This window comes from Vigna umbellata, chromosome 4, assembly GCF_029865625.1.
Source record: "Vigna umbellata cultivar VRB3 chromosome 4, Vumbellata_1.0, whole genome shotgun sequence".
NCBI classification, from domain to species: domain Eukaryota; kingdom Viridiplantae; phylum Streptophyta; class Magnoliopsida; order Fabales; family Fabaceae; genus Vigna; species Vigna umbellata.
Window position 1 is genome coordinate 37,541,560 of NC_142168.1, and position 17,258 is coordinate 37,558,817.

The 17,258-nt window shown below is 37.2% G+C and overlaps 2 protein-coding genes across 2 annotated transcripts; both read left to right on the plus strand.

Annotated features, from left to right (window-relative positions):
• Positions 1–1,091: 1,091 nt before the first annotated feature.
• On the plus strand, positions 1,092–7,348 carry LOC148200081 (uncharacterized). Its single transcript, XM_088112839.1, has 5 exons — positions 1,092–1,214; positions 1,296–1,431; positions 1,597–1,796; positions 1,867–3,154; positions 7,260–7,348. Exons 1-5 carry the CDS (start codon positions 1,092–1,094, stop codon positions 7,346–7,348), a joined length of 1,836 nt encoding a protein of 611 aa, XP_087968965.1.
• A 438-nt stretch (positions 7,349–7,786) lies between these two features.
• On the plus strand, positions 7,787–14,866 carry LOC148200082 (uncharacterized). The gene is made up of 9 exons (XM_088112841.1): positions 7,787–7,923; positions 8,017–8,966; positions 9,276–9,655; positions 9,830–9,870; positions 9,964–10,561; positions 10,679–11,028; positions 11,353–11,449; positions 12,017–12,320; positions 14,778–14,866. Exons 1-9 carry the CDS (start codon positions 7,787–7,789, stop codon positions 14,864–14,866), a joined length of 2,946 nt encoding a protein of 981 aa, XP_087968967.1.
• The last annotated feature ends 2,392 nt before the right edge of the window (positions 14,867–17,258 follow it).

A 17,258-nucleotide genomic window follows, 5' to 3' on the forward strand; every position in this document is an offset into this window, starting at 1 on the left:
ATTGGATTTAATTTATTTTCCTTTCATATATGTGCATTTATGTTCATATATTTATATTCTGTTTTTATATTTATATTCCATTTTTATATTGTTTTAAACGACTATATATATCAATTGTACTCTTTCCTTATGATCGAATAAGATACACAATTTTCATCCTTTCTTTTCTTCTAACAGTTAAAGTTCACTTATACTAAAAGGAATTATCCCTAATTATAAGATTTGGATATTTCGTGTTGAAGAAATTCTCTACGTTGATGTGATTGTGACAGTCCTTTAGTTCAAGCACTTTTGTATATACCTCTAAGATGGACTAGTTTATGTATATTGAAGAAATGATGAATAATACTCTTAGTCGACATGTTTCATATGAAGCATACCATAATTTCTTAGAAGAGTATTCAAATGAAGTTACTAAGAGGTTTAGCAATCTATTGGCGGAGACAATAGTTGTCCTTCTAAAACTATGGTACACTACTAATTTATTTAACAAAGAAAAAAAATAAGAGAAAGTGTGAAGTTTTTAAATGTGAACAATATTTTTAATATCTTTCATTTTTTTAAAAAATTCACTGTCTTAAGTGAAGAATTATATTGAATAAAATATTACTAAAATATACTAATACATTCAAATAAATTTAATTAATAGAATTTCAAAATATTTTAATTAGTATAATTATATAACATGAAACGCACAATAAATTTTTGTTTTATTTTTATTAATAACTTAAAATATATTTTTAATAATATTATTTATAATAATGAAATTAAAATTCTTCTATTTTATGCTCTAAAAAGATAATGACTTAATTAGTAATTTATTGTAAAAGAAAATATTTCATGTTTAAATAATTCAACAAAAATTAAACAATACTAAAATGGAAGATAATTAGGATTAAATAATAACTTTAAAAATTAATTCAATAAAGTTTAAAATTAAATAATTATTTTAAAATTAATTAATTAGAAGTAAATATTAAAGATGATACCGTATTAAGTGGTTATACTTAGCGAATGTGTTAATGAATATAAAAGAAGGTTATTAGTAATTTTGTTTCAAATTAATTTTTGATCATTACAAAACAATTGCAATGGAGAATGTTCAGACATTAGTTTCGGAGGGAGACATGAGCGAGATATTCAACCTTATGAAAAGAACTTTCTATTCCAACAAAGAAATCTTCCTTTGCGAACTTATCAACAATGCTTGTAATGTATGTTGTTTCTTAAAATTTGATTTTATATTTGTACATTTCTTTTTTGAAATTGTTATTAATCAATGTATGCCTTTATAGGCTTTGGATAAAAGTCGATTTGAGAGGCTCACGGGCATGAACAATTTACATGATGAATTGTTTATTAGATTGGTCCCTCAAAAGGAAAACAAAACACTTTTGGTCATCGATAATGGTATTGGCATGACCAAGGATGGTATGTTGGTGACAATGTTCCATTTTCGTTCGCATTTCATGTTGATTAATTGTAATTTTGTGTGTGTTGGCTTCCACTCTACGTTAGATTTGATCTATTTTCATTCGCATTACATGTTGTTTAATTGTAGTTTTTTGTGTTGATTAAGTGCATGTTCTATTTTAGATTTGATCCATAATTTGGATGTTGGCTTCTACTCTTCTTTTTTGGTTGCTGAAAAGGTTAATATCACCTCTAAGTATAATGACCTCAGACAATATATTTGGGAATCTCAACCCGATGGCTCATTTATTGTTACCAAGGATATTAATGCCCAACATGTCCCAAGGGGAACCAAAATCACTCTTTTCCTAAAGGATGATCAGGTAAACAAATTAACTTATCCCTATTTTTCATGTTATTTCCTTTGTTCACTTAATTTTTTTTCTTTATTAGTTGGAGTACTTGGAAGAGGCCACCATCAAGAATCTTGTTAACAAACATTGCCAACTCATTACCCATCCCATTTACCTTTGGAGTGAGAACACCAAAGATCATTGGCAAGTCATTAACTTTTGGCATAAACAAGAGATGGAGAACACGTCTGTGGCCCAAAAGTGTCATAATCACTTACCTGATGATCTGACATTCTTGATTCTTGTCAAACTTCCTTTGAAATCTCTTAAGAGATTTGGAAGCCTATGTAAATCATGGGCCCTCTTGTTTGAAAATTCACTTTTCGTAGATCTCTTTCATACTAATTTCATATCTAATCATAATTCCTTCTATGATGATACATCTATCATTCTATGTCTCAAAGAAATTGACACAGAAACTAATCATAAGCCCTCCTTCTTTTTACTTTCTGGTGAGAGGTTTCAAAACGTCGACAAATTAAACTGGCCAAATCCACTAAAGGGTTGTTTTCCTGAATTGAATTTTTTGGGTTCTTCTAGTGTTAATGGAATTCTTTGCTTTTTCATCCATCAGAACCACTCTGTATATTTATGGAATCCAACTACTGGTGAATTAAAGGTCATTCCTCATAGTCCAGTTGAGTATGTACCACTTGATGCCTGTGTTAGAGTGAGATGTTTGGGTTTTGGTTATGATGGCATTCAAGATGATTATAAGGTGATTAGAAGTGTGCAACCTGAAGAAGTTATACCGGAATATGGTTACACTAAATGGGATTACACACACTTATTTGAGATTTATAGCATAAGAAGTAACTCTTGGAGAAAACTTAAAATTGATATCACTCCTGCAGTGTATGGAATTGAGTATGGAATTGATGGTAAATTTTACTTTGACGGAATGTGTCATTGGTTATGTCGAACTGATGGTGATCGCTCCTGGGATCCATGCTTGGTGTCATTTGACATGAGGAATGAGACATATTATACAACTCCCACACCTTTAGACATACCTTTAGACATATGTGATAATTTTAATAGAGGTTATATGCGGTGGTACTTGTTTCTCTTAAATGGGTCAATTGCTTTGATGTCGACTTATGGATATAACACTACATTTTATATATCAATTTTGACTGAACTTGGTAAGAAAGAAACATGGACTAAACTCTTCACTCTTGGATCCTCACCTTGCATTACAAGACCTATTGGAGCAAGGAATATGGGTTATATACTCTTTCAAACACACGACGGTGCACTAGTTTGGTACGACTTAAGTACCCACAAAATTACAAAGGTTGATCTCAAAATACCCAATCATGTTTTGTGTATGATAATTTATAAGAAAAATCTTCAACAAATTGAAGAAATAAGCAATTAACTTTGTTTTTGTTTTAAGTGAGTTATGTTATTAAACTTTGTTTCTGTATATGTCCAACAATTTTGAATTATAATTAAATATATTATAAATCCTCAAACCCTTTGATAATAATTATATTATGAAGGTTTGATTTCTTTTTCTTACCATCTTATTTTTTTGTTCTATTTCAAACTTTTTAAAGAACTAAATCCATAAAATTCGTAATAGATATTCAAATTTAATTTTGTTTTAAAATAATCCCATTCAATATTTTATTAATTACGCTTTAAAGAAACACAAACAATCGAAGCAAATAAGTGGAAATTAAAAATCTTCTGGAGTCACCACTACTTTTAACATTGAACTTGTTCAATTTCTTTTTTATGCTTTTAAGGTTTCCATGTTATGGCGTCAATTTGACTTATTATCCATACGTGAGTCTCAACTCACTCTTAAATAAGCTCTTGTTTTATTATCTCACTAAATAAGTGGACTAAAAAACTCTATTCTCTCATCTCTAAATGTGATTAAAATCATGGTCAAAGTACGTTTAATCTTATTATAGACTTTAGTTAATTTATAAAAAATATATCTTATACTGAAAATTAATCCCTCGATATTTTAAATTAAGTATAATTTGGTTCTTAAGTTTTACTATTTATGAATGAAGAATGCAAGCTAAATAAGCAAACTATATATATGTCGGGATGGGAACAAGTGTAAAATGCTTGAAAATCACTTCTTAGGATCCAGTGGTTGAAATTCAGAATTAAAATTTCTTGGCATGTATCAATTGAAATTCAAGACTCAGTTTGAGGTCTTTGGGTTCTTAATCAGAATCCCTAAAAATGCAAACTGATAATTGGATTCACCCAATTAAAAACCAAGAATATTAATTCTAAGCAGCATCCAAAACACCTAAGTTGCAAGTTTAGTGGTTTTTGGTTTGAGTTTTGATGAATTATTTTCAATGAGTTGCTGTTTTGAGGAAGTTAATAGTTGCTGAGTTTTTGGTTAGTCATTAGGTTAGTGTAGTGGTCAATTTTAGAAGAGAAAGTGGTGAGTGGTTTGGCAGGTGAAAATTTGAAAAAATTGATTTTATTTGTAAATCTGATGACGGACTAATCTTGTGTGGTAGCTTAGGTGGATAAGCTGTTTCACCACTACAGGTGAAATTTTAGTGTAGATGTCGCTTGTCTGTCTTTTGAAATGATCACTTGATTGGTGTGAGTAGAAAAAAAGGTTATGTGAAGCATGTACTAGGAGTGTGAGTCCTGACATGATATATTTTAGTTTTTGTTCCTATTAGTTTCTTTTGAAGAACTTGTAGTTCAGGTGCACATATTCTTAGATTAGAGCATCTAGTTTATAAACAAAGAACAATGTAAATTAATTTATTTATATTAAAAGGGTTTAGTTTAAGGTAGTATTTGTTAGAAATTAGTGAAATAAAATCTCAGTTTATTTTAGATTCGTTTACTTTATGTTGTTTCTTCCAAAATCTCTCTCAGGCACATAAGAACGGAGGAATGTCGGGACACTTGTTATTGAGGTCGTTGATGATGTCGTGGTCGACCACAGTGGATCTAATTCGGTGACTAATTTGGTCTGCTGAAATTTTTTTATTCAATTTAAAAAAGAAAATTGTATCGGCATCTTTAACAGTGTGTAAAACCCTATATAATTAGCAAATATAATTCTGTGTTAAATCTGTGATCAAGGCTTATCTTAGTAAAATCCTCTTCAAATCTGCTTATAATCTCTCTGCTGTGCACTGATATCGAGCCACATCATTCTCTGAAACACGCACCACTGCACACACTCAGTGCATTAAAAACGCACCAATCTGTGCATGCACGCACGCCACGTGTCGCAGGAGAAGCTTCCAAAGCAGGGATTGGTGTGCAGGTGGCAGGCGGGGAGACGCTCGCCTGTTTTGACGTGGAATCCACCAAAATTCTGAGTTTTGAGAAACTCTCTCTCACTTGCACGCACACTTCGTCTTCCTCAGAAATCAAACCCTTCATCTTCTCCAACTTCTCTCTAGAACCAGACCACCTTCTCTCTACGATAACTCCTTACCTTCTTCTCCGATCCCATTTCCAGCACCGTAGAAACGTCCACTGCAGTAAGAGCTATCCACTGGACCGAACAGTTTCAAGAACTGGAACTGGTAAGTCCCTTTCCGTAGCTCGTCTCTAGGGTTCTGGAAAAATAGGGTTTTTTTAGTTGCATGCAAACTTGTATCCTGAGTGTTCTGTAATCTGTGGTTAGATTTTGTTCTGGAAGAGTCAAGGACCTAGGCAAAACGTAGTTGGACGAAGCCATTTTCCTCTAGGACAAGCTTGAATTCCAATCCGGGTAAGGGAAGCTTATATGTTTAATTTGTACTCGTTTGTTGTGAAATCTGGATTTGCATGTGTGAAAAATATGAAGTTGAGCTGTTATGAATGGTTACTGATATCTGATATGAATTCTGGTTTGGATGGATCTGTCATGAACGAACACTGCTTGTATGAATTATATTTGATGTTGGATTTGATTTAAATGCATGTTGATTTGATTATGTATGAATGGAGTATGGTTATTGTGTGGTTGGAATGATTAAAATGTCGAAATCTGTATGATGAGAATGTTTGAGGTGAATTAAATCTGGAAATGAAAGTATAAAGTTTATAAATCTGAAATCTGGAAAATTCTGTTAAGCTTGCGAAAATCTGAAATTTTAGATCATTCCCTTTGCCAAATGACGCTCGTCACGGTACGGTATTAGACCAGTTCGGTTTTCATTAAAATAACTTAGATTGGAATTCTTTCATTTGGAAAGAATTCTGCTCGAGAACGAGCGTCCCCATTTTTGTGAATGAGCGTTCGTTTCAGCTCAGTATAGATAAATATTTGAAACTTTATAAATACGTGACGTTCGGCCTTAAGTCGAGCGTTCGTCTTTAATGTCGTTCGACCTTGTGTCGAACGTTTGTTTTACAGAGCGTTCGTCATTATATTGAACGTTCGTCCCCAATTGGCGCTCGGTCTTATACCGAAGCGTTCGTCCTAGATAGCGCTTGGTTTATACCAAGCGTTCGTTCTGATTTGTGCTCGGTCATTGACCCAGCGTTCGTCCAAGGAGGGTTCGGTTTTATAACTGAACGCTCGTCCTTATCATTGAATTCTGAGCGAACGTAACTGGCGTTCGTCCAAATTGTTAATTAACGTTCGTTCGTTGACTGGCAGTGTTGTTTTCTGAAATCAAATCCTAATTGGTTGTGTATCTAAATAATTTCTTACTGACTGTATCCTTTGGATTCTACCTGGAGTCTTTATACTTAAAATTTTTCTAAGTATCATCCATATCTTCTAAGATCAGTACCTTCAAATTTTTAAGTGTTGAAACGTATTAAGTGGACAAATGGCTCGTTTCTTTTGTTCAGAAACGAGGATGTAGGAGTACTGTAACATGTTAGTCCCTATTGATTGAGTGATGAACATTCGTGAATTTAAGAGAGTGGAACATAGAATGAAAATGTGAATATGAGAAATGTTTAATGTGGACGAATGATATTTTGAACGAATTATTGGAATTGGATTTTTACGAGCGTTCCAAGGAGGAACGTCTCAGATATGATTGATTATTGAAGTTTTGTAAAGTATGACTGTGGGCATGCTAATGCTGGCATGGTCCATCCTGATATTCCGTGATACTCATCTTCACGTAGAAGGGAGTACTCATGTGTGGGAATGGCAGGAGGCTCTATTCCTTAGGGGTACTTTGGATAGAGTTAACCTCGGGTGGCAGCTGTCGAGTGCAATACAGTTACCACACCACTCGGGTGCAAGGACGCCTGTAGCTACACGGTTCATACAGTCCGGACGGTCTGTCTTTTATATACGTATTTATATGATTGTGGATTGATAAGCGTACATGTTGTTTGAATGGATTGAATGGTAAATGTATGTGATTATTGTATAAATTAAATATTATAAGCTTACCCTTGTATTTCCTTTGTGTTGTCTACTGTCCATGTACCTCCGTCTTGTCAAATGCAATGATCATCCGTTGTGGATGTGAGCAGATGATGGTACGTCCCTTGAACAAGTGCTGGAAGAAGAGAACTTGGATGAAGCTAACCTGGTGGAGGTTGAAGTAAAGGCCGAGCCTTAGAGCGCTCGTTAGAATAGTACTGTGCGTGTTAGTATAGTATGAACGTTCGGCCAATTATTTTGTAAGGCCGTTCGTCTTAATCATCTCTGATTGTATTTTGTCGTACGTTAGTGAATTTATCTAAGAACGTTTACTCTTGGTTTCATTCGTATGCGTCATACGCGTTCCCTGTACTGATGCCTTTCGGCTTTTATTTCTGAATTAATGTAAAGACTGTTTACTGTTTACTGTTAATCGTAATTAATTCTGAATTATGGTAATTACTATATTTTGGGATGTTACATTAGTGGTATCAGAGCAGTTTTGTTCTTTTAAGGACAAGTAGGGTTATGAGTGCACTATGTTTTCGTTGTGTGCTTGTTATGTGTTTAATGAGTTATTGAAGTATTTAACTCTTGAACAATTCTAACGCTCGTTTTCTGATGAACCAGAGAACGAATGGCTCCTAGATTGCCTCCCCCTCCTCAACCGAATGACCCTGATACTTCCAACAACTCTAGATTGTTGGAGAGCGTCATTGAGAGACTCCAACAACAGAATACCACCCTCCTAGAGCAAAACGCCACTCTGATGCAGCAAAACCAAGCTGCTATGCAAGGCTTGGAGGCCTCGCGTGTCAATTCTGAAAACACGCAAAGGCAATTGATGGAGATCTTGGCTGCCACTAGAGGTGCGCCTGGAGCTTCTTCTTCTAACGCTGCCCCACCTACTGCAGAATGGAGTTTGGAGAGCTTTCTTCAGCATCATCCTTCCAAGTTTAATGGAAAATGCCTTCCTGATGAGGCAGATCATTGGCTGCGGGACATTGAGAAGATTTATAATGCAAAGAGGTGCCATGACGACAACAGATTGGCGTTTACTGAGTACTTGTTGACTGGTGAGGCCAGCCACTGGTGGACGAGTGTGAAGGCTATCCTGACCGACACTCATGCTCCTATCACATGGGAGGTTTTCAGAAACAAATTTTATGAAGAGTATTTCCCAGACAGCGTTCGCTATGCTAAGGAAGTAGAGTTTCTTCAGTTGGTGCAAGGGGGAAAATCTGTATCAGAGTACACCAATGCTTTCAAACAGTTGTTGAGATTTAATACTATGGCCACTAGTGAAGAGTGGCAGTGTAGAAAATTTGAGAATGGATTAAGGAGCGACTTGAAGGTGTTGATATCAAGTTTATGCATTCGGTCATTTCCTGCCATGGTGGAAAGGGCCAAAGTACTGGAGAAGAATATGGCAGAAGTGGAACGACAAAAGAAGCAGCCACAGGTGACTAGAGGACCGATTGTATCCAGGGGTACTGCCAACATGAGAAGTACTCCTTACGCTCGTCCAAGTCAGTCAAATGCAAGTGGATCACGAGCGTTGATCACTGCCGGGCAGCCAGGAAACGTTACTTGTTTCCAGTGTGGAGGACCACACTATCGTTCGTCTTGCCCTCAACTCACGGGAGGAAAATTCTGCAATCGATGCAGAAGAAGTGGGCACTTGGAGAGTGAGTGCAACATGGGTGGACGAGCTGTGTTGAGGCCACCGAATGCTGGCAGAAATCAGGCTAGAGGAGGACGAGCCCAAGCAGCTGGACGCGTGTATGCGATTACTGGTGCAGAGGCAGCCAATTCAGGTAAACTCATCATCAGCACCTGCCTTGTGTTTGGTACCTCTTGTTGCGTGTTGTTTGATTCGGGAGCAACGCATTCCTTCATCTCGAAGGCGTGCGTTTGCAAACTGGGATTAGAAGTGAGGGAGATGTCTTTTGATCTGGTGGTGTCAACACCAGCAGCGGGAGAGGTTAGGACGTCCACTATGTGCGTCCGGTGTCCTGTTGAAGTAGAAGGGCGTAAGTACAAGGTTAACCTCATCTGCCTACCTCTACAAGGTTTGGAGGTGATTCTAGGAATGGATTGGTTGGCTACCAATCACATTCTCATAGATTGTGGGAAGAAAGAGTTGGTGTTTCCGGATGAAGAGAGTGAAGAGTTAAATGTGACGCTCGGCCAATTAAAGGAGGATATAATGGAAGGTGCGAGCTGCTTCTTGATCATGACGCATGAAGATCAAGAGTTTGGAGAATTGAGGCGTGAACGAACGTTCATTATGGAGGAGTTTTCAGACGTTTTTCCGGAAGAAATTCCAGGGTTGCCTCCTGTGCGTGAGGTGGAATTCACCATAGACCTGGTGACCACGGCAGCCCCTATATCTGTTCAACCTTACCGAATGGCGCCTGCAGAATTGGTTGAACTTAAGAAGCAGATTGAAGAGCTCTTGGACAAACAATTTATCAGACCGAGCGTGTCACCATGGGGAGCGCCTGTGCTCTTGGTGAAAAAGAAGGATGGTAGCTCTCGTTTGTGCATAGATTACAGACAATTGAACAAGCTGACCATCAAAAACAAGTACCCCTTGCCAAGGATAGACGACCTGCTGGATCAATTGCATGGGGCCACTGTGTTCTCGAAAATTGACTTGCGGTCTGGATATCATCAGATTAGAGTAAAGGAGGATGACATTCAGAAGACTGCTTTTAGGTCTCGTTATGGACACTACGAGTATGTAGTGATGCCGTTCGGTGTAACGAACGCTCCAGCCATCTTCATGGATTACATGAACCGCATATTTAGACCTTACTTGGACAAGTTTGTGGTCGTTTTTATAGATGATATACTCATCTACTCTAAGACCAATGATGAACATGAAGAACACTTGAGGGCAGTGCTGAGCATATTGAGGGAGAAGGAGTTGTATGCTAAACTGTCCAAGTGTGAATTCTGGATGGAGGAGGTGCAGTTTCTTGGACATATTGTGTCCGCTGGAGGGATCTCGGTAGATCCAGCAAAGGTACGTGCAGTTATGGAATGGGAACGTCCGCGTTCAGTCACGGAGGTGAGAAGTTTCGTTGGTCTTGCGGGCTACTATAGGCGTTTCATTGAAGGGTTTTCCAAGATAGTAGCACCGCTGACACAGCTTACAAGGAAGGACCAGCCTTTTGTTTGGACTGACTTGTGTGAGGAACGTTTCCAGGAGTTGAAAGTGAAGTTGACGAGCGCTCCTGTACTGGTCATTCCGGACACGTCCAAGCCCTTTGAAGTTTACTGTGATGCATCTCATCAAGGGTTGGGCTGTGTGCTTATGCAGGAGAAACGGGCAGTAGCGTACGCATCTCGCCAATTGAAAAGTCATGAGAGGAACTACCCCACACACGACCTGGAACTGGCAGCGGTTGTGTTCGCATTGAAGATTTGGAGGCATTATCTATACGGACCCACATTCCAAGTCTTCAGTGACCACAAGAGCCTCAAGTATTTATTTGATCAAAAGGAATTGAACATGAGGCAGAGGCGTTGGTTGGAATTTCTGAAAGACTATGAGTTTGAATTGTTGTATCATCCTGGGAAGGCCAATGTGGTGGCGGACGCACTAAGCAGGAAGGTAGTGCATGTCTCGGTTATGATGGTGAAAGAGTTAAGCTTAGTGGAGAGCTTTAGGGATTTAAGGTTGCAGTTTGAGTTAGAACCGAACAGCATCAAGTGCTGCAACCTTAGAATATCAAGTAATGTGTTTGATCGAATCTGGAAGAAGCAGCGTGAGGATGAAGATCTGGTGAAGATATTAAACGCGCTTGTTTCAAATAAAGATAAGGACTTCAACACAGGAACGGACGGCATGCTGCGTTACAAGGGTAGGACGTGCGTTCCTAACGATGGCGAGCTGAAGCGGATTATTTTGGAGGAAGCTCATCACAGTCGTCTTAGCATGCACCCTGGCATGACTAAGATGTATCAAGACCTACGAAAATCGTTTTGGTGGCCTGGAATGAAGAGTGATGTAGCACGATTTGTAGCGTCTTGCTTAACTTGCCAGCGTGCTAAGGCCGAACACCAACGACCAGGTGGTTTGCTTCAACCACTGGAAATTCCTGAATGGAAGTGGGACAGCATTTCCATGGACTTCGTGACTCATCTACCACGAACGGTGAGGAATCATGATTCAATCTGGGTGATCGTGGACAGATTAACGAAGAGCGCACACTTCTTGGCCGTGAACCTGAAGATGGCAATGACTAATTTGGCCAAGTTGTATATTAATGAGATTGTTCGTCTGCATGGAGTACCTTCAAGCATAGTTTCTGACCGAGACACGAGATTCACATCTCGTTTTTGGCAATCCTTACAAGGTGAATTGGGAAGCAAGCTACAGATGAGTTCAGCATATCATCCACAAACGGACGGCCAATCCGAACGTACTATACAGACGCTAGAAGACCTACTGAGGACGTGCGTCCTAGATCACTTAGGCGCATGGGATGAGGTACTGCCTCTTGTGGAATTCACGTATAACAACAGCTTTCAAGCTAGCATTGGGATGGCGCCGTTTGAAGCTCTCTATGGGAGGAAGTGCAGAACGCCACTTTGCTGGTTCCAAGAGGGAGAGAACGTGCTCACTGGACCTGAACTCATCCAGCAAACAACCGAGAAGGTTAAGTTGATCCAAGATAGATTAAAGACGTCTTCGAGCAGGCAGAAATCCTATGCGGATAGAAGAAGAAGACCATTGGAATTCGCTGCAGGTGATCACGTATTTTTGAGACTGAATCCGATCACTGGAGTAGGCAGAGTTGTTCGTCCAAAGAAGCTGTCTCCCAAGTTCATAGGGCCGTATCAAATATTGAAGAAGATTGGACCAGTGGCCTATGAACTCGCATTGCCTCCTCAGCTATCAAATCTGCATCCAGTCTTCCATGTGTCTCAGCTTAGGAGATACATAGCTAATCCTTCTCATGTCTTGGAGCTGGAAGACATTCAACTGCGTCCAGACCGAACGTTGGAGCTACAACCAGTCCGCATTGAAGATGAACGCACCAAGCTACATAAAGGAAAAGACATTCGTTTGGTGAAGATAGTGTGGGACGCTAAGACTGGAGATTCGACGTGGGAAGTGGAGAGTGCAATGAAGGATTTGTATCCGCACTTATTTGCTTGTAATTTCTGAATTTTCGAGGACGAAAATTTTTGTAGTTAGGGAGAATGTAAAACCCTATATAATTAGCAAATATAATTCTGTGTTAAATCTGTGATCAAGGCTTATCTTAGTAAAATCCTCTTCAAATCTGCTTATAATCTCTCTGCTGTGCACTGATATCGAGCCACATCATTCTCTGAAACACGCACCACTGCACACACTCAGTGCATTAAAAACGCACCAATCTGTGCATGCACGCACGCCACGTGTCGCAGGAGAAGCTTCCAAAGCAGGGATTGGTGTGCAGGTGGCAGGCGGGGAGACGCTCGCCTGTTTTGACGTGGAATCCACCAAAATTCTGAGTTTTGAGAAACTCTCTCTCACTTGCACGCACACTTCGTCTTCCTCAGAAATCAAACCCTTCATCTTCTCCAACTTCTCTCTAGAACCAGACCACCTTCTCTCTACGATAACTCCTTACCTTCTTCTCCGATCCCATTTCCAGCACCGTAGAAACGTCCACTGCAGTAAGAGCTATCCACTGGACCGAACAGTTTCAAGAACTGGAACTGGTAAGTCCCTTTCCGTAGCTCGTCTCTAGGGTTCTGGAAAAATAGGGTTTTTTTAGTTGCATGCAAACTTGTATCCTGAGTGTTCTGTAATCTGTGGTTAGATTTTGTTCTGGAAGAGTCAAGGACCTAGGCAAAACGTAGTTGGACGAAGCCATTTTCCTCTAGGACAAGCTTGAATTCCAATCCGGGTAAGGGAAGCTTATATGTTTAATTTGTACTCGTTTGTTGTGAAATCTGGATTTGCATGTGTGAAAAATATGAAGTTGAGCTGTTATGAATGGTTACTGATATCTGATATGAATTCTGGTTTGGATGGATCTGTCATGAACGAACACTGCTTGTATGAATTATATTTGATGTTGGATTTGATTTAAATGCATGTTGATTTGATTATGTATGAATGGAGTATGGTTATTGTGTGGTTGGAATGATTAAAATGTCGAAATCTGTATGATGAGAATGTTTGAGGTGAATTAAATCTGGAAATGAAAGTATAAAGTTTATAAATCTGAAATCTGGAAAATTCTGTTAAGCTTGCGAAAATCTGAAATTTTAGATCATTCCCTTTGCCAAATGACGCTCGTCACGGTACGGTATTAGACCGTTCGGTTTTCATTAAAATAACTTAGATTGGAATTCTTTCATTTGGAAAGAATTCTGCTCGAGAACGAGCGTCCCCATTTTGTGAATGAGCGTTCGTTTCAGCTCAGTATAGATAAATATTTGAAACTTTATAAATACGTGACGTTCGGCCTTAAGTCGAGCGTTCGTCTTTAATGTCGTTCGACCTTGTGTCGAACGTTTGTTTTACAGAGCGTTCGTCATTATATTGAACGTTCGTCCCCAATTGGCGCTCGGTCTTATACCGAAGCGTTCGTCCTAGATAGCGCTCTGGTTTATACCAAGCGTTCGTTCTGATTTGTAGCTCGGTCATTGACCCAGCGTTCGTTCCAAGGAGGGTTCGGTTTTATAACTGAACGCTCGTCCTTATCATTGAATTCTGATGCGAACGTAACTGGCGTTCGTCCAAATTGTTAATTAACGTTCGTTCGTTGACTGGCAGTGTTGTCTTCTGAAATTCAAATCCTAATTGGTTGTGTATCTAAATAATTTCTTACTGACTGTATCCTTTGGATTCTACCTGGAGTCTTTATACTTAAAATTTTCTAAGTATCATCCATATCTTCTAAGATCAGTACCTTCAAATTTTTAAGTGTTGAAACGTATTAAGTGGACAAATGGCTCGTTTCTTTTGTTCAGAAACGAGGATGTAGGAGTACTGTAACATGTTAGTCCCTATTGATTGAGTGATGAACATTCGTGAATTTAAGAGAGTGGAACATAGAATGAAAATGTGAATATGAGAAATGTTTAATGTGGACGAATGATATTTTGAACGAATTATTGGAATTGGATTTTTACGAGCGTTCCAAGGAGGAACGTCTCAGATATGATTGATTATTGAAGTTTTGTAAAGTATGACTGTGGGCATGCTAATGCTGGCATGGTCCATCCTGATATTCCGTGATACTCATCTTCACGTAGAAGGGAGTACTCATGTGTGGGAATGGCAGGAGGCTCTATTCCTTAGGGGTACTTTGGATAGAGTTAACCTCGGGTGGCAGCTGTCGAGTGCAATACAGTTACCACACCACTCGGGTGCAAGGACGCCTGTAGCTACACGGTTCATACAGTCCGGACGGTCTGTCTTTTATATACTGTATTTATATGATTGTGGATTGATAAGCGTACATGTTGTTTGAATGGATTGAATGGTAAATGTATGTGATTATTGTATAAATTAAATATTATAAGCTTACCCTTGTATTTCCATTTGTGTTGTCTACTGTCCATGTACCTCCGTCTTGTCAAATGCAATGATCATCCGTTGTGGATGTGAGCAGATGATGGTACGTCCCTTGAACAAGTGCTGGAAGAAGAGAACTTGGATGAAGCTAACCTGGTGGAGGTTGAAGTAAAGGCCGAGCCTTAGAGCGCTCGTTAGAATAGTACTGTGCGTGTTAGTATAGTATGAACGTTCGGCCAATTATTTTGTAAGGCCGTTCGTCTTAATCATCTCTGATTGTATTTTGTCGTACGTTAGTGAATTTATCTAAGAACGTTTACTCTTGGTTTCATTCGTATGCGTCATACGCGTTCCCTGTACTGATGCCTTTCGGCTTTTATTTCTGAATTAATGTAAAGACTGTTTACTGTTTACTGTTAATCGTAATTAATTCTGAATTATGGTAATTACTATATTTTGGGATGTTACACAGTGAAACTATAGAAAAAAAAAAATTCATCTAGCTCTTATTTGATTTCTTTGTTTGCTTTTCTTTGAATGTAATAAATAAAATAATGAATGAAATAATTTATTGTTTTTAGTTTTTTCTAAACTTATTTATTAATTTATGATATTCTGTGATGCAAGGCTAAGTCTGATTCAAAATTTTCATTCATTCATAGCACATTTTTAGGTGTCAAAAAACATATAAAGAAAACAGTGTGAAAACACTGTATGCTAGCTTAAAAAGATTTATAAGAACATTGTGTTCATAAAACAGACTAGAAAAGTGCATGAATTTGTATAAAACATTGATTGAAATTTCTTAATTCATATTATTCTCTTAAAATATCCAACAAGGTGACAATCCTAAAGTATTTTTATGTTCATTTAAATATTATTGTTATATATTATTATTACAAGAAAGAAAATTAATGAAAGCATATAGAAAACTAATCCAATACCACAATAACATTACATAATCATTCAAATACAACATCAAATAGTTTTTTTATGATGTAATAACCCAAACACAAACTGAAATAACCACATAATGCACTGAAATTTTTAAGACTCACATACAACATAATAAATCACTCACATTCAACATAATATATGGAATACTCACGTACAAATTATTACACAAACCAGAAAGGTTGAGTAAAATCACATTTACTCCATTTATAACAGTTGATGAATTGGGGAGGATTGTTTGTGTTCAAACATAACCTTATTTCTATGAGATGTTGACTTCCATCATGTGTTTTTGAACATGATAGTTGTGGGGTAACACCAAGAACACTCCATATGGCCCAGATGAAACTACTTGGATAATACAAACCATTTCGAAAGATACCACCAATTTGAAGTATTGTTAGAAGATGACTTCTTCTGTAAATATCCAATGCAAGCTCAAAGAAATCAAAAGAGTTCATATTAGAACATGTCCCATGCTTTTCCCATTCATAAGACCAAAAGTCAGAGTCATCTCCAAAATAATTTGGCCAGTCTCTTTCTAGCTCACTTTGTATTGTTGTGATCTAATAATAAAATAAATAATAATTAGTGTAATCTTTCCAATACTATATCAAAATTATACTATATTCATAAGTTTAAATGAAAAATTTACCTGAGAAAGATTTAATAGATTAACTGGATTACAAGAACTTGGAGGTGAGACGAAATTGTTTGACGGCCACAAGCCATGTATTGTGAACGTTGCTTTTGCTTTTGTTGTGATGCAGTTATTGATGGAACAGAATCCTGCTGGCCAAATCTCTGCCATCATCCAATAGTCAAATGCTCTACTAGAACCATGAAACAAGAAAAACACAATGAAAACAAAAAGAAATTTTTTCATTATGAAGGAATATTTTATGGAGAATGAGTGAATATTTTATGGACAATGAAGAGAATGAGTGAGCCGTTGATGTCTATTTATAGTTTATTTATGTTGTGAAAGCTAATTCAACAAAGTTGGCAAATAAACTTTATTAGTTTTTGTAATACACTAATCACACAAAATCAAATTTTAATCTAAAATATTTTACTATAATTTTCATCAAAATAAAAAAGACTACAACAATATTTTTCTTCCTATTTCATTAGTGACTTTCTTAATATTTAAATTTGATATTATATATTGTTAATTTCAATTTAAATTATAAACAATTTCAAATGTTATTTTATTATAAATAGTTATTGGACATATAACCCATGCTAAGTAGCCTAACTAATTGTAAACATATCTCATGTGCAAAGCATGGAAGACATGTGTTATGGAGGGAAAGTAGAGTTAGGAATTTCAAGTGCCTAGTGTCTACTTATATGTTCTTTTCAGTAAGGACAATAAACACTATTGTTGTAATAATTTTTTATTATTTTTAATTAGTGATGGGAAATTAATTTATTATTTATTTAATTTTTTGAAGTTATTAAATTATAGTTTTCATATAATACTGAAGGTTTTTCTTTGGGTGAAAATTATATGATTGAGGCATGCGGAACTATTTAGGTTGTTTTATGATTCAGTTTTCATATTTGTCAATAGATTTGAATTAATACAGAGTCGATATAAAAAAGTCATTCCATCCATCAA

Coding starts and splice junctions, on each gene's coding strand:
- LOC148200082 (XM_088112841.1), top strand. CDS start 7,787: ATGGCTCCTAGATTGCCTCCCCCTCCTCAACCGAATGACCCTGATACT. Junction 9,656..9,829: donor TGTCACCATGGGGAGCGCCT/GTGCTCTTGGTG, acceptor GGATATCATCAG/ATTAGAGTAAAGGAGGATGA. Junction 9,871..9,963: donor ATTCAGAAGACTGCTTTTAG/GTCTCGTTATGG, acceptor CCGCATATTTAG/ACCTTACTTGGACAAGTTTG.
- LOC148200081 (XM_088112839.1), top strand. CDS start 1,092: ATGGAGAATGTTCAGACATTAGTTTCGGAGGGAGACATGAGCGAGATA. Junction 1,215..1,295: donor TTATCAACAATGCTTGTAAT/GTATGTTGTTTC, acceptor ATGCCTTTATAG/GCTTTGGATAAAAGTCGATT. Junction 1,432..1,596: donor TATTGGCATGACCAAGGATG/GTATGTTGGTGA, acceptor GTTCTATTTTAG/ATTTGATCCATAATTTGGAT.